The following is a 19,991-nucleotide window of genomic DNA, read 5'->3' as shown; positions in this document are numbered from 1 at the left end:
GAGACGGCATTGGTCGCCCTGTACGATGACCTGATGAGGGAGGCTGACAGGGGCAAAGTGTCTCTGTTGGTCCTCCTTGACATCTCGGCGGCCTTTGATACCGTCGACCACGGTATCCTCCTGGGGAGGCTCTCCGAGTTGGGAATTGGTGGCTTGGCGTTAGCCTGGCTCCGTTCCTTCCTGGAGGACTGACCCCAGAGAGTACAGCTTGGGGAGAGTGTCTCGGCCCCATGGAGTCTCAATTGTGGAGTCCCACAGGGGTCAATTATCTCCCCAATGCTGTTTAACATCTATATGAGTCCGCTGGGTGGGGTCATCAGGGGGTGTGGAGCCTCGTGTCATCAGTATGCTGATGACACCCAGCTCTACATCTCCTTTTCACCAACTGCAGGTGATGCTGTCCTGTCCCTCCAGCACTGCCTGGAGGCCGTACTGCAGTGGATGCAGGAAAATGGGCTGAAGCTGAACCCAGACAAGACGGAAGTTCTGAGGGTGGGCTCCCTTGGGATTGGTGGCCTGGGTGGCTCTCTCACATTTGGGGGCGTGACCCTGGCTGCTAAGAGTGGGGTTCGCAGCCTGGGGTTACACCTGGACCCGACACTCACCATGGAAACCCAGGTGGCGTCAGTAGTCCGCACTGCTTTTTCCCACCTTTGCTGGATTGCCCGGCTGCAACCCTACCTTGACATGGGGGCGTTCATTACTTTGGTGCATGGGCTCGTAATCTCAATATTAGACCATTGTAACGCACTCTACGTGGGGCTGCCTTTGAGGCTAATGCGGAAACTTCAGGTGGTGCAGAATGCGACAGCCAGACTCCTTACTGGAGTGAGAAAACACCAACATATTTCTCCTGTTCTGGCCAAGCTGCATTGGCTGCCCATCTGTTTCCGCATTGACTTCAAAGTTCTAATGCTTACCTATAAGGCCCTAAACGGTTTAGGACCTCGATACTTGGTGGAGCGCCTGCTCCCACCAAGATCTACTTGGATCACCCGCATGAGTCAGGAGGTGAGGCTGAGGAGCCTGACACCGAGGGAGGCCTGGAGGGAAAAGACACAAAGCCGGGCCTTCTTGGCGGTGGCTCCTCGCCTTTGGAACAACCTTCCTCCGGAGATTCGTGAGGCCCCTACGCTGGGTACTTTCAAATGCCAACTGAAAACATGGATGTACATCCAGGCCTTCCCTCCTGTCAACTACTGATTTCTTTGCTTTGCTATTTATTATTTATTTATTCCTGCACTATTTGTTATTGATGTATGCTAACGTTTTTATGTTTTTTAACTGTTTTGATATTCTGCTTTGGATTCAGCTGCAATCCTGCTTTGGCCATTTCTTCTTTCACTGGAGTGAGAAAACACCAACATATTTCTCCTGTTCTGGCCAAGCTGCATTGGCTGCCCATCTGTTTCCGCATTATTTATTTATTCCTGCACTATTTGTTATTGATGTATGCTAACGTTTTTATGTTTTTTAACTGTTTTGATATTCTGTAAGCCGCCCAGAGTGGTAGAATATACCAGATGGGTGGGATATAAATCAATCAAACAAATAAATAAATAAAGCTGTGTAGTTCTTTTATGGTCATGTTTTTTGTGGTCATGATTCAGCTGCAATCCTGCTTTGGCCATTTCTTCTTTCACTGAGTAGTGCAGGTTCATAGCTCATAGTTAAAAGTGGAAAGTATCATAAACAGAAGGGCACAGAAACATTCGGCATGTATCCTACGTCTTCTTTGGCATAATATTTGAGCAGCCTCATCAGATCATGCCAAAGATCCATGACGGTCTCTAGAACACACAATTTGTTCCCTTTCATGCAGAACACAGAACATGTATATGGGTCCTTTTTGAAGAGAAAGGAGGGGATAGAAATGTTTTAAATGAATTAAATAATAAATATACCATGGATATATTTCAGCGCTGTCTACCTCATATCCACTAGAGCACTGGTTCTTAACCTTGGGTTACTCTGGAGTTTTGGACTGCAACTCCCAGAAGCCTTCACCACCAGCTGTCCTAACTGGGGTTTCTGGGAATTGCAGTTCAAAAGCATCCGAGTAACAAAGGTTAAAAACCACTGCACTAGAGTATGTTCTCAGATTCTGACAGTTGCATTAGAAATAAATCAAACTTGCTTCTAATTTCTTTCTTTCTTTCTTTCTTTCTTTCTTTCTTTCTTTCTTTCTTTCTTTCTTTCTTTCTTTCTTTCTTTCTTTCTTTCTAGAATGTCTATCCTTTTCACAGATCAAGCTCCCCTTATTCCCTTGCTGCTATGTGAACATGCTGGGAAAACATCACCTGCTAAATGTTAGTATATTGTGCACTTACTAGTGTGGACCCCTCTAAAAAGGACATTGACTACCTTATTTTGAATCAAATATTCTTAATCCCCCCCATGCCCTCAGTACTATTGCTTGCCACTATATGAGTGGGATACAAGCCTAAAAAATAGTTAAATATTTTGCAGGATTTGTCCTCAAGTTAGGAAAATAACATTTACCCACACAATATTGTGTAACTTGTGTTATGTATGTTACAAATAAACTGTGTATGGGCACCCTACCGTAGCCTGATCAACATGATACTTTACAGTTTCTCAGTAAACTATGAAATTTGAAGAAACACCCAATTTCAATTGATAGAAATGGAATCATGGGTATATATGCTGGTATATGATCAGGGTCTGCACACACAATAATCCCATGACGTCAAAGTCTTTTTAACAGAAAAGCACAGTCTGTGTAGCTCCTGTGGAATGCCTTGCATGTTTATTAAGGGATAGAATAACCACATCAAGGACACTCTTAAGGTGGCCTATAGTTAGACTACTGGCATGAACACATCCTTCTTAAGAGAGGTGGCATCCAGACCATGCCAAATGATTCAGGTTTCATTTTGCCCTCAGTCAGTTGTTTCTTTGCATGGCTATACTCAAGTAATCCAGGCTGCATCAGGGCCCCACTTTAACAGGGATTCCTGCTTCCTTCTCATACAACCAGAGCACAACCGTAACTGTCAGGGACTCTCAGAATAACTTGCAAGGGTGAAATGTTGCAAAAAAAAAAAAAAGATATTTGTTTTTTGTCTTTTCTTCTTTGACAGATGTTAGCAAAAGAGTTGAGTGTTAAAAAGGGTCTGGAGTGACAGAAAATTGTTCTGCCCCACAGACCTGCTGTGAAACACCCTAGTTTTCATATTTTGAACCTCCACATCCCTATTCCCATTTTGTAGGTGACCTCGTCCTGCGGCACGGTAGGGATAATGGAAAAGACTCTCGGGTCGTGAGCGATGTGAGGAGTATTGAGAAGCTGCCCAGGGATTATTCGTAACAGGACAACTACTGCTGGCATCATACACATAACATGTTCACAGGCAATGTTATCTCTCACATGTTGCCTTGGGGACCTAATAGATAGATAGCAATGTCTTTTTCTCCATGTTTTAACGTTAACGGTAACTTTTTTAAGAACATGTAACGAATAAGATTTACATGACTTTCAAAACATTGTTTTAAGGACCATGGAGGGGGCATGTGTTGGCTATTTTGGACCATCTTTTCTATCATTAAGATTTTTCTTAAAATAATAATACATGGATAAATACATTTATGAAATAATAATTTAGGTTTACTTATAAAATAATGAGTAACAGTAACAGTAATGTATTATTGTGGTGTGTTTTTTAAAGTCTACTACTAATCCTGTCCTATTTGGGGTTTTTTTAAATGACTGTTTCAAAATACCACATTTGGCTCCATAAATTAAAGCTCAGTGGAGAGAAAATGCGTGTTGGATCCCCTATGGGGAGAAAGGGGGCATATAAATAACTTAAATAAATAAACATTGTCTCTTTGTGGCAGAAGAGCTCCGCACCCCCCACCCAAGTGCTGGACTGTCCCGAGGGAGTTTGACAGAAGAATGGAGTCTATGGGGATGGAAGTTGGAAGTCCCTAAGTGTGTTCATCCATTTGCACGCCTGTTCTCACAAGACCTTGGCAGGAAGTAGGAAATGCCTAACTCCATAAAACTGGTCATCCGGTCTATTCCCCTGCGAAAGGTAGATTATTCTGGGTAGCTGAACCCTACACGGACGCCAAAATAATGAGAGGTAAATGTTACAGAATACTATTTCTGGAAAACTATTTCCTGCTGGAAGATATAGCATTGGTATAGTTCTGTATTTCATTTTTTGTTTGTTTTTCCTTTTTTTACTTCTAGCTGCATGTATTTGTATTAAAACTAGTGGACATCTAGTCCCTGAGTGAAAAGAGAAAAAAGAAAAACGCAAGGTAAAAAGGCAGTTCCCTCCTCTTGCCACCAGATGTCACTATGCATGGACATACGGTAGTTTTAGATGAGGTAGGCCTGTCAGTCTGTACTAGCATAGCAGGCAGAAAAAGGAAAGGAAAAGAAAAAAAGAAAAGAGACAAAAACATTGTGGCTCCTTGAAGACTGATATATTTTAATGTGAGCTTTTGTGGACAAGTCCACTTACTCAGACATAAGAGTGGGACCACATGGCAACTATTTTTATGTTTTTATACATGACCTCAAAACAAAGAGATTGTTTATTTCCTGGGCACAAATGGTTGATAATGTAGCATTTCACACCCGGATGTTGACAACCTGGAATGTGTCCAGAGGAGGTCAACCAGAATGGTCAAAGATCTGGAAGCCATGTCCTATGAGGAGCAGCTCAGGGAGCCGGGAATGTTTGTTGTTGTTTAGTCGTTTAGTCGTGTCCGACTCTTTGTGACCCCATGGACCAGAGCACGCCAGGCCCTCCTGTCCTCCACTGCCTCCCAGAGTTTGGTGAAATTCATGTTGGTCGCTTCGATGACACTGTCCAACCATCTCGTCCTCTGTCATCCCCTTCTCCTCTTGTCTCCACACTTTCCCAACATCAGGGTCTTTTCCAGGGAGTCTTCTCTTCTCATGAGATGGCCAAATGGGAATGTTTAGTCTTACAAAAAGAAGGTTAAGGGGGGACATGATAGCCATGTTTAAATATTTGAAGGGATGTCATGTTGAGGAAGGGACAGGTTTGTTTTCCACGGCTCCAGACACTAGGACAAGGAGCAACGGTTTCAAACTACAGGAAAAGAGATTCCACCTGAATCTCAGGAAGAATTTCCTGATGGTCAAAGCTGTCCAGCAGTGGAATAGGCTGCCTCGGAGTGTGGTGGAGTCTCCTTCTTTGGAGGTTTATAAGCAGAGGCTGGAGGACCATCTGTCAGGAGTGCTTTGATGGAGTTCCTGCATGGCAGGGCATTGGACTCCATGGCCCTTGTGGTCTCTTTCAACTGTAATTCTATGATTCTATGAAATCTCTGTTTCCAGTTGATAACCAGATGTTTCTGAGGCAGCTGACTATTCTATTTTACAGTATGGCATTCAAAGCACTTCCTTACAATATGACACACTGAATACTTTTATTCTTTCTTGCATCTTCTCTAGGTTCAATGACTGATATAAGAAAGGAAGCCAAATAAACCTAAAAGCATGTCCAAATTACTTCCACAAAGAAAATGAATCTGTTCAGGTACCTCTGTGTTTTTTTGTTTTTTTTTTGTGGGAGAAAAAATATTCCTACCAGCCATTTTGTAAGGCCAGGATTTTATTTATTTATTTCATTGATTGCTATCAGCTAAACTTTTGTTTCCTGTCATGAATGTATTATTTTCTTCATTTAGATAATTGCCAGGAAAAAGTCTAATGCTGGATGAAGTAGTCGATGCAAAACCTAGCTTTCCATTTCCACCTTTGCCAGGCCTGAGTTTCAGTGGGACGAAAATGAAATAGGTGAAGGAAGAGATAAGAGTTTCTCTGTGGCTTTCACCCTGGTACCATCAGAGTGTGAGTCCTATGTAGGCAAAGGTGTGTTTGTGTGAGATTGTGGGCCCAGAGATTTGAAGAAGGAACTAAAGTTTAAGCATTAAGAAGGAAAACAGACTTTCCCTTCACCGGCAACACATTTGGCCCTGACAGTCAAATTAGCCTTTATGGGATCACCCAGTAATTCTAAAGGAGTTTTGAGGTTTGGCGGGGGTTCTGTTCTAATTTCCCCAAAATTTGTGCTCCAATTCAACAACAGAAAAAAATAAACTGAGAAATGCTTCTCAAAAACCAAGCTGACTGTCAATAACTGGTTTTGAGCAGTTAATATATCTCTGGAAGGGACTGGCAAGTTAGGACAAGAAATTCCCAATCACGTTTGAATTATAATTACGAATTACAGTACATATTGATAACCTCACAAATAATTTGAGGTCTGCAAGAAACAGCCTCGCAAGTTTAGAATAGGAGTGCACTGAGCCAATATTACCTCTCTCATTCCCTGGAATGAGCTACGCTGTGGACACATAGAAGAGAAGAAATACTAGTGGCCTTACACACCAAAGAGTTCAAAATAACTAAACAGCCGCAAAAGCAACATATTTGGTCTTTTACCATTTACTTTGTGTGATGGCTTTCTTTGTGCCAAATGGAAAATTATTCTGTTCTTACTCAGAGGCACTGTAGTATTGAGTCGCTTCTATAATCTATAAAATCTGGGCGAAATGTAATGAACAGTGCAGCTAACCAAACCAGTTACAGCTAGGTGGCATCATTGTCCAGGGGGCTATTAACGCAGCGCTATTGCCTGTAGGTTTGCACATAGATTATAGCTGGTTCTTTGCTGCAGCTTTAGTAAAGAACAAATAGAACAAAGAGGATCTCTATAGCTTGCATATTATTCTTCCAAGAGATTGTTGCAGCCACTTGTATCGTTATTGGTAATCCCACCACTATATGGCTCTAATAGTTCAATGCTTAAATTTGTTTTTATTGCTTTTTACTGTTTCATGGTGATTGTAAGCCACCTTGAGCACTAACTAGCAGTAGAAAGCTGGGGTAAAGTTGTATATAAGAACAACGACACAGGAATAACATTCACAAAGCATTTATGCATAGCATAGTTTATTTTCTATCAGGATAGCTCAGGGAAGATTACAGGATTTCTATAGTTTTCCATCATCAACTTTGGGGAAATTATGCATTTTGCATACATTCCCGCCTTCAGTTCAGTGAACTCACTCTTCACTTTCTATTACCACCTGTCAAAAAAACCACAATCATTTAAGTAGTGAGAGAACAGCTACAGCCACTATCATTGTCCAAATGATTATAAGCTAAATGTAGAATTTGACATAACTTATCTACATATCACAGAAAGCCTTGCTTCATAAATTGCAGTGATGTGTGCTAATATTGTTCCCCTCACTTTAAAACACCAAAAGCAAACAAACAAAAGGCCTGGATAGAAACATACCCCACTACAGGAAAAGTATAGTACTGCTGTATTGATCGTGTATCAGTTTAGTAACCTGAGATATAAATGAGCTTTTTGCCCATCCACATGTTGTTCCCTGCTCCCTTCACACACTACCTTGCACATCTGAAGTTACCTGTAGTTTCCTCTTAGGTCCATACTGGAAAATCGTAGTTGAACAACCTTGGAACAAGCCAAGATTTGAAAGTTGATTTCAAATCCTGGATAACGCTATTTTTAATATTTTACAATTCAGACATAATGTTTGCACCAAAGGAGTGTAGTAGTTGCATGGCGACTGTGAGACTTGTTCTATTTAACAATACATCTCTAAAAAGTAAAAGACTTTTCATGGGTCCTGAAAATCATTAAGGAAGAACAAGCAGTTCCCCTCAGTTTTTCTATAGCTTCCAAAAGTTTGACATGGGGGCTTTTCCAGATTTTGCATGTGACTTTCCCATTTTACAGGGGTACCTCATGGATTGTGGTGAGGGGATAGCTCACCTCAAAAGTTTTGAGCCCCCTCACTGGGTTGTAAACCACTTCTGCCATATTATCTTAGTAGTGAAAGTGAAACTTAATTTTAAGCTAAAACACCATGATAAAGTAGGGAGAAGTGATCTGTCACTGAATTTTTGTGCATAGAAGCCAGGCTTCTGTAGAGGGTTAAAAATATGGTGGGGGAGCACTTCATCTGGTCATCTGGATAATACACCTTTACCATATGAGCACCAGTAGCAATTCCCATGAAAGCCTTGGCAGTCTCTTACATGTTTCCATTCATTGCCGCAGCCCTTATTACTAAATAAAAATTGCATCTTTCAGCTTGCAAATCGATTGCCATCTGACACAAGGGTGCACTCACCTTTGTGGATGTCATTTCTCTACTCCTTACTCGGAGCTTATTGACCTGAGATTCTGCAATATCCGCTCTTTCTTCAGCCTCTTCCAGCTCATGTTGTGCCTTCCTAAATTTAGAGAGGTGAACATTGGCCTGTTCATCCTATAGCCAAAAAAAAAAAAAAAAAAAAAAAACAGAACACGTAGGAAAAAGTAACTCAAAAGATCAAACTATAACTCCAGTTGCAGGCAATTGGGATTTTGTATTTCCTTTCAAAACCATGAATTAGGATGTTTAAACAACTCACAGACTCCTCTGCTTGTCTCTTGTAGGTTTTGACTTTCAGTTGAAGCTTATCCACCAGATCTTGTAGCCTAATCACATTCTTTCTGTCCTCTTCACCCTAGAAAAGTGGTGGCCTGTTAGCTGATATATATGTTTATGTCAAGGGAAGGAAGGCATGGGAGGGAGGCAGCCTGCTTTTCCTCACCTGGAAAGTCAGTTCTTTGACTCGCCGTTCATATTTGCGAATACCTTTGATGGCTTCGGTGGCTCGTTTCTGCTCTGCCTCTAGTTCAGCCTCGAGCTCTCGGATCTAGGAGATTTGAGACATGATGATCCGGCTAAACTGATATAGTAGAGGTCTTTAAAATATGCCCTCAGTCCCCATATTTACCCTGGCCTCCATTTTCTGGATCTGTTTCTTCCCTCCTTTCAGGGCCAACTGTTCTGCCTCATCCAGACGAAGCTGCAGATCCTTCACTGTCTGATCCAGATTCTTTTTCATTCTTTCCAGATGAGCACTAGTGTCTTGCTCTTTCTTCAGCTCCTCAGCCATCATGGCCGCCTTGAAATATATCAGGAGTAAATTAAAAGAAACAAATATTTAAAAGAGCACAGCCACCACAAAGGACAGTTCAGCAGAGTTAATAAAGTTGGAGTAATGCTTCTGAAGGATTAAATTAACACTTTGTCAAAGTACTGGCTTTTCAAAAAATAATGCATGGAATCATATGTGATTTTCCAATAACAATGGCACAGAGGAGATTGTTATAGTACTGTACGAACAGTACATACTTTACAGCAGAGGTCGTCAACCTCTGGTCCGCAACCCGGAGCAGGTCTGTGGCCTGAGCCGGACCAGGCCATGGAGACAGACTTCCTGCCCCCCAATGCACTCCCTTCCCCACAGCTGCTTTGCACATGCATGCATGTGCCAGCACCAGTGTGAGCGCTCCCCCACCCCTTCACACATGCATCCAGCACCTGCCCATGTGCCCGAGAGAGAGAGAGAGCGTGCGCTTGAGCGTGGGGGGGGGGGTAACCCACCTTCCTCAGAGGCTCAACCGGTCCGCGGTCCCAAAAAGATTGGGGACCGCTGCTGTACAGTATAATGTGTTTGAAAGACACCCTTCAGACACAGACACATGGGAATAGCTTTTTAGAGAGACAGCCTAAGTCGAGCGGAGTATGAATGTTATGACCATTGTTGTGACTACAGTGAAGAGCTGCTCAGAGAGGTATGTCCTCCCTGGACACATCAGATTTCATCTCACATTGGCAGCTAAGCAGAGCATGGCAGGATAGCACATGGATAGGACTCCACTAAGGAAGACCAGGTATCTCCAAAGAGGTCTATGAAAAGAATCCTTCCCAAAGACCTAGATAGCATCTGCCAGTCAGATTTCACAACATTGGCCTAAATGGAGCATTGGTCTGACTCAGTGGAAGGCCGCTTCCTATGACTTTTTGAATAGACCCAGTTAGGCCCACGGGGTACGAACATATCCATAACTGAGTAGGACATGGTTCGGGAAGGGGGTGGTGGCTTCTGTACAATTATAGTAGTGACTGAAGGGCATCTTGAGTAAAGCATACACATCTCCAACTGTTATATGATAATTACCTATAATGGCCACTAATTTTGCTTATAGACAATCTGTATTTTAAGTACTTGGCAAAATTCAATAGACACAACATGGGAAATTCACTGATGGGGAAACAGCATGATTTGTAAATGTCAAGACCAGGAGTTTAAGAAGTCTATCCTGTGAAATTATGATCCTGTGAAGCTATGTTTTGCCCCACATGTTCTGCCATATTCTACATAAAGTTTTATTATCCAGGATTTCTCACACTAAAAGGACAGCTGAACGCTTAAGAAGAGCTGAGGGAATGCAGCTGCAGAGGCAGAGGGGCACACTGATCAGAATGTAGCCAAGAGGGCATTGCCTCAGTGACAGGAGTCATTTTCTATCCATTCTGTTTTGCTTTTGCTTTTCTCCGAGGCTGCTGCTCATAAACTCCTTTATCAAACCTTTCCCCAAGATTATTGTGACTTATAAAAGTACTGGCTTTTAAAAATTATTTGTCTTCAAATTTGTCCATGTTCAACTTTATCTCCCATAGCATCATAATGTTGTCTGCCTTCATACAATAATAATACAACCTTACGCTGATTTTCCAAGGAAGAGCAAGATATACAATAAATGCATTGATCAAGGGTGAGGCACTTTAGGTTTCCTGCCAGATATATGGCTTGCCATGTGGAACACTGTGTCTTCCCTTGTCATCAGCCCTATTATTTCCTGTGTCTTTCTTCAGTAGAATACATTCAATAAAATAGTCTGTTAACATAAGTCCTCACTAATAGTAACAAAGATTTGTGGCAATAGTTAAGGAAAATAAAACATGTGCTTACATCTGTGATTGCTTTCTTTGCTTTCTCTTCTGCATTTCTGGCCTCTTTAATGGCGTCTTCCACTTCACCTTGAAGTTGAGCAATATCCACTTCCAGCTTTTTCTTTGTATTAATGAGACTTGTGTTCTAAAGAAGAGACAATGGAAATGTGTTTGCGTCCTTTCTGCTGCCATTGCTACAAATCAGAGTTGCTGTACCGCTAGTTACCACATGGTGGGACTAGTGAGCTACTTGTGAACTTTCCTGCAGCAGCTGGCTGGATTACTCCTGATCACAGAGCACTGGATAATAAGAATTTAATCCAGTAAAGCAAGTTCTCATTTGTTACAGTGACAGTCTAGGCCATACCTGTGTGTGGAGGAGCTGCACACGCTCAGTGGCATCAAGAAGCTCTTGTTCAGCAAGTTTCCTTCCTCTTTCTGTCTGTTCCAAAGCTGCCCGGAGCTCCTCTATCTCGGCCTGCATCAGGTTAGCCCTGCGCTCCACCATGGCCAGTTGTTCTTTCAGATCTTCTTGGCCACGGAGGGCTTCATCCAAATGCAGCTGTGTGTCCTGAGTACCCAGAAAATATGTTCCTAGTTGGATTATTTGTTAGGGCCATAATTTGTATTATTCATGTAAAGGATCAGTTGGCAGATACATACTTTGAGTTGCCCTTGGACATTTCGTAGTTGTTTCTGCGTTTCTGCCGCAAGGCGGTTGGCATGGCTCAGTTGAACTTCCATTTCATTGAGATCTCCCTCCATCTTCTTCTTAATCCGTATGGCCTCATTCCTGCTCCTTATTTCTGAATCTAAAGCCGTCTGCATTGTTTCCACCGTTCTGAGATGGTTCCTCTTCAACTGATCTATTTCTTCATCCTTTTCAGCAATCTTTCTGTCAATCTCAGATTTCACCTGAGTTAATTCGAGCTGAACACGAAGAATTTTGGCCTCCTCATGTTCAAGAGCTGCCTGTTGAAATGAACATTGGAGGATGAATGGAGAAATTCAGATATTTTGTTGCAGAAACAATAGTGTGGGCCTGTTGTTTGGACCATGGACCACTGCAGAGGTGGACTAATGTGTTCTTAAAGATGGCAGTTAGATGACATCTGTACTAGAGTGAACAAGGATGCCCACACAGCATTCCTACATACAACTTTTATGCCCCTATCAAGTGGCTTCTGCTTCTCTGATGTAAGTAGAATTGGTCTACTTTGGTTCGTCTCTATGATCTCTAGGAACGGATCAAAGGAAGCCTTCCTCTTTTGCCTCAAAATTTTGCCTCTCTTGTGAAGAAAGCTGCTTCATGATATAGTCAAATTAAATGTTTCCTCTGCTTCGTGGAAGTGTTTAATTTACAAAGGCAGTGTGAGGAGGCTGTGTTTAGAAAGCGGACCCCTCCAGTGCAACCACACCTCTCTCTCCCTCCCTCCCTCCCTCCCTCTCTTTGTATGTGTGTGTGTGTTCTCTCTCTCTCTCTCTCTCTCTGTGTGTGTGTGTGTTTGTGTGTGTGTGTGTGTAAGTGAGTGTGAGTGTCTGCCTGTCTGTGGCTTTGATTTTTAAAAGGGGTAAGCAAAGCAGCAGCGGTCACAGGAGGAGGATTTTTGTTTGCTTTTCTTGACTGGCTCTTTTAGAGAAAAGCAATCAAAAATCCCCTTCTGACAGCCAGCTGGTGGGAACAACATTTGAGTGAAGATCATACCAAATGGCATATCAGACCTCCTAGAAACCCCATTTAGCCAGATCCAGCCAGATCGAAAACGGGCATGTAGTCAAGCCCTAATATTTCTAAAGTTGTCTCCTCCTCACTCTTACCACAATGTAATAAAGCATACTGTACTTAGATGAGCACCTGTTGTACATATTAGCACTAGAGTAGAAGATAATTGGAGAGGTTTCCACAAACAGAGACCTTTGGGTAGAGTGGGCGGCATATAAATAAAATAAATAAATAAAATAAATAATGATAGAAGAGAATCACATCCCCTCTTCGTTTTTTGACTAAGGGTGTTGTTCCCATTGTGCTCCTTTTTCAAGCAAGTGGTTAGCTCCCCCTCCCAACACAAGATCTGTAGGAAAGCAAAATTTATTACTGTTTACATTCCCTCTCTCCTCCATTCTTGACATCTTACTTCTGCTTCCTCCAGAGCCATCTGCATGTCAGATTTTTCCACCTCTACCTGCTTCTTGGCCTTCTCGAGTTCATGAATATATTTGCCATTTTGAGCAATTTGTTCTGTAAGATCAGCTATTTCCTCTGGAAACATTTGAAACATAAAAAAATAGTTGATTAAGTGAAACCCAAAAGAACAGAATACTTCCAGCATTAAATATATTTTTACACACACACACACACACACACACACACACACACACTTACACTTGAAGATCTGTTACAATCAATCACAAACAGGCATGAATAGACCTAAGACTGATGCCACCTTCTGTCAGCTTCAGGAATATCTGCTGTCTCCCTTCTTGAGAAAAGAAGACGGAGGGGGTGATATGATAGCACTTTTCAAATATTTGAAAGGCTGTCATACAGAGGAGGGGCAAAATCTGTTCTCGATCATCCCAGAGTGCAGGACATGCAACAATGGGCTCAAGTTAAAGGAAGCCAGATTTTGGTTGAATATCAGGAAAAATTTCCTAACAGAGCAGTACGACAGTGGAACCAGATACCTCGGGAGTTGGTGAGTGCTCCAACATTGGAGGCATTCAAGAAAAACTTAGATAATCACCTGGCAGATACGCTTTGATTGTATTCCTGCATTGTGCAGGGATTTGGACTTGATGGCCTTGTAGGCCCCCTTCCAACTTCACTTTTCTATGATTCTATGATTCATAAAGCAGTTTTCTGTATGTACATACAAGATATACCAAACATCCACAAAACATAGTAAGAGAACTTTACAGGCACAGACATTCAACAGTAAATCCCATGTGCATGAAACTATTTTTCACAAGCACAGGAAATTCTGTCTAATCTATCCATAATGATCAACTAGTTTACCTGTTATAAGTGTCTGTGGAAGATATTGCTAAGGATGCCTAGAATTGTTTATATGGACAAATATGCACTGTGTGAAATGAATCCAGTCCATTATTGTTGCTAATACTTGCTATGAATCCTGTTTAAAGTAACTGGCATTTCTAAAAACAGAATCACTAAAGATGATTTCTCCAGGGAAGCACATTTGGCATTCACAGCTCCAACTTTAAGACACCTTCCATCTCTGACTGGTTCTTGAAGCCAGAGAAAAAAGACCTGACCACCCTAATTACTAAGATAACTACAAGGTCGGTAATTTCAGAATGTATGTTGTCTTGACTAAATAGCCCATATTCCTGCTTTGGTTGTCTCTTGGTTTTAAGCACACAGTTAAGCCAAGATGGGCAGTTATTTAATTAGTGCAGCTTTTCACAACATGGAGGTGCTGGGGTGATACAACTGCTAAAGGCACAGATGATAGCTAGCTACCTTTGCTTCCTCCTGAACCTCTCTGGTGCTTGCTAGAGTCAAAACACTAACTAATGAAAAAGAGCATGACACTTACGCTGTAAGTTCTTGTTTTCTCTCTTGATGGTTTCAAGCTGATCTAACGTTTCCTCATAAGCATTCTTCATTTTGAAGAGTTCTGTGCCTAAAGAACGTGATTCCTTTAAGGCACCTTCCAACTCTGACTGGGTCTCCTCATACTTGGTCTTCCATTCTGACAAAATCTTAAAATCCAGTGTGTTTAAGTTAGTGAATGGCCATATTTCTTGTGCTTCTATCTTTTCTTTGCTAAACCAACTGCGTGCTCTCCGTAGCATTTCTGAATGTCATTAGAAAACAAACTCTGACAGTTCATGTGGGGTTACTCTGCCTTCTCTGTCAGAGACAGACCAAAAATCCAGACAATCCCAGAAAGCCTTAGGACCCTCAAATAGCACAAAAGCAGCTTCTTTTTTTAACTGGAAGCTTGGCCAGAGGTAGGTCATGGAACCCTCAAGCTAGGTCCATCTCCCAGTGAGCAAAATGTAGGTGCATCTGAAGATGTAAATCTAGGTCTTTGGGCTGGAACCCCTAAAATTCTGTCTGGGGAATTCTTGGAGAGTTTTGGGATTTGGAGTCCAAAAAATCCAAATGATTTGGATTTGAATCTGGGTTGCAAGAAACTTCATTTCATTGCATATATCATTTTAGTGTGATATGTAATACATATAATTGTTTATATATATAAACAAGTGGTTGTTTATATTCGGAGAGTCAAATGTCCTTCCATTTCTCTTGGCTTAAGATGAAGCCATGGTGCATAGTTAACACTCTTTCTGCCGTCTCTAAGGCTGAAACTACTGACAGCCATGTAAAATCTACCTTGTCAAAATTCCTTTGCTTCTTGTCCAGAGCAGCTGCTTGTGCGTTTGCTCTCTCAACGTCCACCATCAAGTCTTCCACCTCACATTGCAACCTTTGCTTCGTTTTCTCCAGGGAAGCACATTTGGAATTCACAGCTTCAACTTGCTCTTCCGCTTCTTGAAGACGCTGAGCAAGTTTTTTCCTTAAAAAAAAGAGAGAGTAACAGAGATTTTCCATTAGCTAATTAGATGATCATCCATTTGTCTTGTGATATAGCTTAAACATCTACATTGTTCTAAAACTGATTGACTAGCAGAGCTTCAGAGATTCTAAGTTCCAGCAGTGAATAAATCCTCCATGCTAAGTAAATATGACTAAAGGCAAGGGTGGGTAATATCTTATTTATTTATTTATTTATTTATTTATTTATTTATTTATTTATTTATTTATTTATTTATTTATTTATTTATTTGTTTGTTTGTTTGTTTGTTTATTTATTTATTTATTTATTTATTTATTTATTTATTTATTTATTTATTTATTTATTTATTTATTTTTCTATCCTGCCCTTTTAGACAAAGTCTACTCCGGGTGGGTAATATCTTTATTAGACCACTAAAAACTCTAAGACATTGATTAGCTTTCTACCCTGTGTTGTTCTTCATCAGGCTGGGCACCACAGAGCTGTGGGTGAGGCAGAAAAAGGACAAAAGTTCCAAAAATCATGGCCAAAAAAGCACACCAAGCTCCTCTGTTAAAAGTGGGTTTCAAAATGGAGACCGTAGACTCAGAACAGAGATGCAGGTTTCAGATTCTGCCTCTAGTGCTGTTGATTGGGATCTGAATAAGGATCACAAAGCTTTTCTTCTTGTTAAATAGATCTAAAAACAATCACATGATTAAGATCTTTGAACAGAAAATCCAGCCCTCCAGGCCACTGATAGCACTGGGTAACTTAGATCATCCCACTGTTGTGAGGCAAAAGAAAAAAAAAAGACAAGGGACCAGAAAAAAGGAAGAAAATAATACTACACAGAACCCTGGTAGCTCTTTCTAGCTCCAAGCGGCCTCACCTATAATGGTGTGCCAATGCAATCATGATTCCTAAACACCTGCTACTCCCTTTTTGCTCTTTCATCCTAATCTCATTCCCCTCAAAATATATATTCTTGTTCAGCCTTAGCCATGGTGGATGTGAAATGTAAGATACAAGGTGCATTGATTTATACCCATTAACATTAGTATATCTGAACTCTTTTTATTCATGCTACTGTTTGGAGAAATTGTTAAATTCCCCTCCATTAGTTAAGTCAGTAGTTATTATGAGCAGTAGCAGAGAATGCTAAAGGGGGGTGGGGAGCAGACATACATACCAAGTTTTAAAGAAGAGTAGGCTTTTTTCAGGCTTTTTCAGTCAGTTTCCTCTTTCTAAACCTGAAGAAAGCTTTGCAAGCACCCCCAAAGGTTGATTTGAAGAAAACTCTCCCACTCCAGTGCCTTGGGGGAATGTGCCTTTATTGCACAATGTGCAATGATCTGTGCCTAATATTCTGTACAGTAGTAGAATTCCTGACTTTTCCTCAGTGGAGGCTTGTTTCCTCAGCAAATCATAGGCATACATCCAATCACTTGGACTGTGGAAGGTTAACACCTCCCTTCCTCTCCCATGCTAAGCTCTCAATTATTTATTTATTTATTTATTTATTTATTTATTTATTGGACTTATATACCGCCCCATAGCGCTACAAGCACTCTCCGGGCAGTTTACAATTTAATTATACAGGCTACACATTGCCCCCCCCCCAGCAAGCTGGGTACTCATTTTACCGACCTCAGAAGGATGGAAGGCTGAGTCAACCTTGAGCCGGCTACCTGGGATTTGAACCCCAGGTCGTGAGCACAGTTTCAGCTGCAGTACAGCGTTTTAACCACTGTGCCACGAGGCTCTTAGAACCTTAATTTTAAAAAGGGCCAACATTACTGCATGCTATGTATTGCAGTTAATGTGTAATGTGGCACTGAGGGAAATGTTCAACTTGACTTTCATCTGTGTGTTGTAAACTGGGAAGATGCATTTTCTGAATGTAATTATAATTGCAGCAATATCATTAAATGTTGGAAAGGCATTTTCATCCACCATCATATTCTAGTTTATTGTTACTAACAGGCCTCACATAAAACAGATGCCATCACTGAGAGGTGGATGAGCATGTTAGACCATAGGGATTAAATGGAATCTTAATGGAAGATGTAGCCATTTCTATGGACAAATAATACTTTCTACATGTGGTAACTAGAAGAGAGCAGCGTAGGGAAATGGGTACCAGATTGTCACTTCCCACCACAATACTTACTTAGCCTCTTCCAGCTCTTCTGTGCGTTGAATCGCATCCGTCTCATACTTGGTCCTCCACTGGGCCACTTCACTGTTGGCCTTGGAGAGGGCGCGCTGGAGCTCACTCTTGGCTTCCTGCTCCTCTTCAAACTGCTCCCGGAGCAAGTCACAGTCATGGCGAGCAGATTGCAAGGCATGGGCCAGGGCATTCTTTGCCTAAGAATTGACAGTACACCATGCATCCATTTGTAACTGAACCTGATTTCTTATACATGTCCCTCTCTCTCCATGGGACAGACTCTAGCAGTGCAAATCAAAGTATTGTCATGATGAGCTGGACTGGACTAATACTTTTTCCTACAGCTGTACTTGAAATATGTATAGTCCTATTGTTTACAACCACTAGCATAACTTGCAAGGGTGTAAAATACAGCAGCAACTTGCTGCTACTTAAGGGGTCACCAGTTGTATTCCTCATCACATGTCAATCTTAACATGCCATGCAGAATGCAAGTAGCAACTCCCTAACTAGCCTTGATCTTCTACTGTGATTTAGCCACAATAACAATCCCACTGGTATGTACCAATAGGTTTCTGGCCATAGATAAAATGAAAAAGAAGCAAACTGATGTTTGGCCAATACTGCAGCAGAAATTAAAAACTGGAAAAGCAATGCAGTGGCCACACAGCTACTCATGTCTACTCAAGAGTAATACCCATTGCATTCAGTTGAACTCCCTGCCAGCCCCACATATGGAACTTAGATCCAGGTCAATGTAGCTTGGATTAATGTTTAAAACCCAGGCTGCCAACATGTGTTCCAAACATGTCGCATGGTCTAGGCTGCTGATTAAGGGCAGAATTCCATCAACAAACACCCACTAACAGTTTATCATGATGTAGACTTTAGGTTCATCCTTGAAAAGGGTAGATTTGTTGAATAAACAAACATGTCAAATATGTTTGAAGTACAGTATAGAAAAGCTGCCCAAATTCTTCTTATGGTGCTGTACTCTTTTTAATTAAGAAAAATCAGTGTTCCACACCTCTCAACAACTGAATACCTTGGTTTCTTCCTCTAGCTGCCTCTTCAGTTCTTCTATTTGCTGAGTAAATGCTTGCTTGCTTCTGGAAAGCTGGGATATTATGCTTTCCTTCTCTTCAATTTGACGTGACAGTTCACCTTTGAAAACAAACGGTCAAGGTTTTCCTTATGGAATTTGGCATGCATAAACCATTTTTGTTGATACTGTTAGATTATTAGGCATGACCCCATATCTGGCACAGACATATTACAGAGTAAAAGTTGTTCTATCAATGAGGATTGTGCTTCAAACTCCATTTTTTTCCATACTCAACTGAAAGCACTGTATTTTCTACTCTGTTGTTACCGTACAATGCATTCCTCAATGTAGAAGCACTATCAAGGGATGCCGAAGCAAGGGTATTGCCACTTATCAAGTGGCAATCACTCTGAGTTTGCTAAAGGAAGTTTCAGACATGTTAGGTCATATGGAAGGAAACACACATCTTTTCCACTCACAGCTTCAATATATGGTGTACAAACAAATTCAGTGCGTCTCGCCAATGGTGAGATCCACATGATAAAATGCAAGGACATTTTACATGCATTTCACTGTGATGGAGAACTGTGTTCCCAGTTTGCAAGTTGCACCAGAAGGGTTAAATGAAGACATGCAAGTCTCTCCTATTTCCTCTGCCCTTCTTTCACAAGAGTATCTGTGGACTTCATCTTTTGTGAGACTTAGCATAAATTAAGACCTGGGAGCCTGCAACCAAGGTCACCCTCTTCCATTTTGTTTTCTTTTTAACTGTCATTACAACTGATCGTTTACTTTCTCCTGTCAACTAGTCTACAACAAGCTGTAGTCCTGTTCCCAAGATTCCTGCACAATAACTTTAAATTCTTCTTACTGAATTAAGCACCAGATTATCATCTGCACGCTCAAGCATCTGAAATACTTCAATTTAAACTGATTAGTGTCATGGAAATCTGCTTTCTGTTCCCCACTGTTGTCTCTTAGCTTCAGGCCTTAGACTAAATAATTTGTTGTAGATAAAGTTGCATTACATGGATTACAAAACCAAATCACAAGCATAATTTTCAATGTTTTCCTCTTAATAGTAAATGTTGGAAAGAAGATTCTAGTACAGTCGCTATTTGTATCTTTGACCATCCCAATTATTTTCCTTACCTGATTCAGCCTGTAAACGAGCTTTCTGAGTAGTTAAATCATTCACTGATCTCTGGTTTTCCTCTGATTTGGCCTTTAGTTCACTTAGCTGGTCCTCCAATGTTCGACACATTTTCTCTAGATTAGCCTATGATCAACAAGAAATAAATGCAAACTGTATGGATGTATTACATATGCATGTGTTTGCATTTACAGTGCATGAGTGACAATGCACACTTGTATGTCAGACTGTGAAGGATTTCTTTATTTTATTTTCAAA

General features: G+C 41.2%; 1 protein-coding gene and 1 long non-coding RNA gene across 8 annotated transcripts in view; one reads left to right on the top strand and one right to left on the bottom strand.

Annotated features, from left to right (window-relative positions):
* LOC110075073 (uncharacterized) overlaps positions 1–5,803 on the top strand; it is a 30,643-nt gene extending 24,840 nt beyond the window's left edge. For 2 of the 7 annotated variants that reach the window (XR_013541995.1, XR_013541994.1), the window contains exons 2-4: positions 2,227–2,309; positions 3,234–3,455; positions 3,862–4,284. This is a non-coding gene — a long non-coding RNA (uncharacterized LOC110075073). Of the gene's footprint in view, positions 1–2,226; positions 2,310–3,233; positions 3,456–3,861; positions 4,291–5,458; positions 5,544–5,694 lie in introns of those variants that run through there. The other 5 variants (XR_013541999.1, XR_013541997.1, XR_013541998.1 and 2 more) reach the window with 5 other exon arrangements.
* A 1,141-nt stretch (positions 5,804–6,944) lies between these two features.
* The window catches only part of LOC110075072 (myosin-3), a 31,227-nt gene continuing 18,180 nt past the window's right edge, over positions 6,945–19,991 (bottom strand). The window contains exons 28-41 of the mRNA XM_072990422.2: positions 19,733–19,859; positions 18,581–18,699; positions 17,536–17,732; positions 15,200–15,383; positions 14,397–14,562; positions 12,972–13,096; positions 11,500–11,808; positions 11,204–11,407; positions 10,856–10,981; positions 8,831–9,001; positions 8,645–8,749; positions 8,462–8,557; positions 8,179–8,316; positions 6,945–7,098 (exon numbers count right to left, since the gene is read on the bottom strand). Coding sequence (XP_072846523.2) covers positions 7,075–7,098; positions 8,179–8,316; positions 8,462–8,557; positions 8,645–8,749; positions 8,831–9,001; positions 10,856–10,981; positions 11,204–11,407; positions 11,500–11,808; positions 12,972–13,096; positions 14,397–14,562; positions 15,200–15,383; positions 17,536–17,732; positions 18,581–18,699; positions 19,733–19,859 — 2,091 coding nt within the window. The 3' untranslated portion in view covers positions 6,945–7,074. The remainder of the gene's footprint in view (positions 7,099–8,178; positions 8,317–8,461; positions 8,558–8,644; positions 8,750–8,830; positions 9,002–10,855; positions 10,982–11,203; positions 11,408–11,499; positions 11,809–12,971; positions 13,097–14,396; positions 14,563–15,199; positions 15,384–17,535; positions 17,733–18,580; positions 18,700–19,732; positions 19,860–19,991) is intronic.

This window comes from Pogona vitticeps, chromosome 2, assembly GCF_051106095.1.
Source record: "Pogona vitticeps strain Pit_001003342236 chromosome 2, PviZW2.1, whole genome shotgun sequence".
Classification (NCBI taxonomy): Eukaryota; Metazoa; Chordata; class Lepidosauria; order Squamata; family Agamidae; genus Pogona; species Pogona vitticeps.
This window is presented reverse-complemented; position numbering and strand designations above follow the sequence as displayed.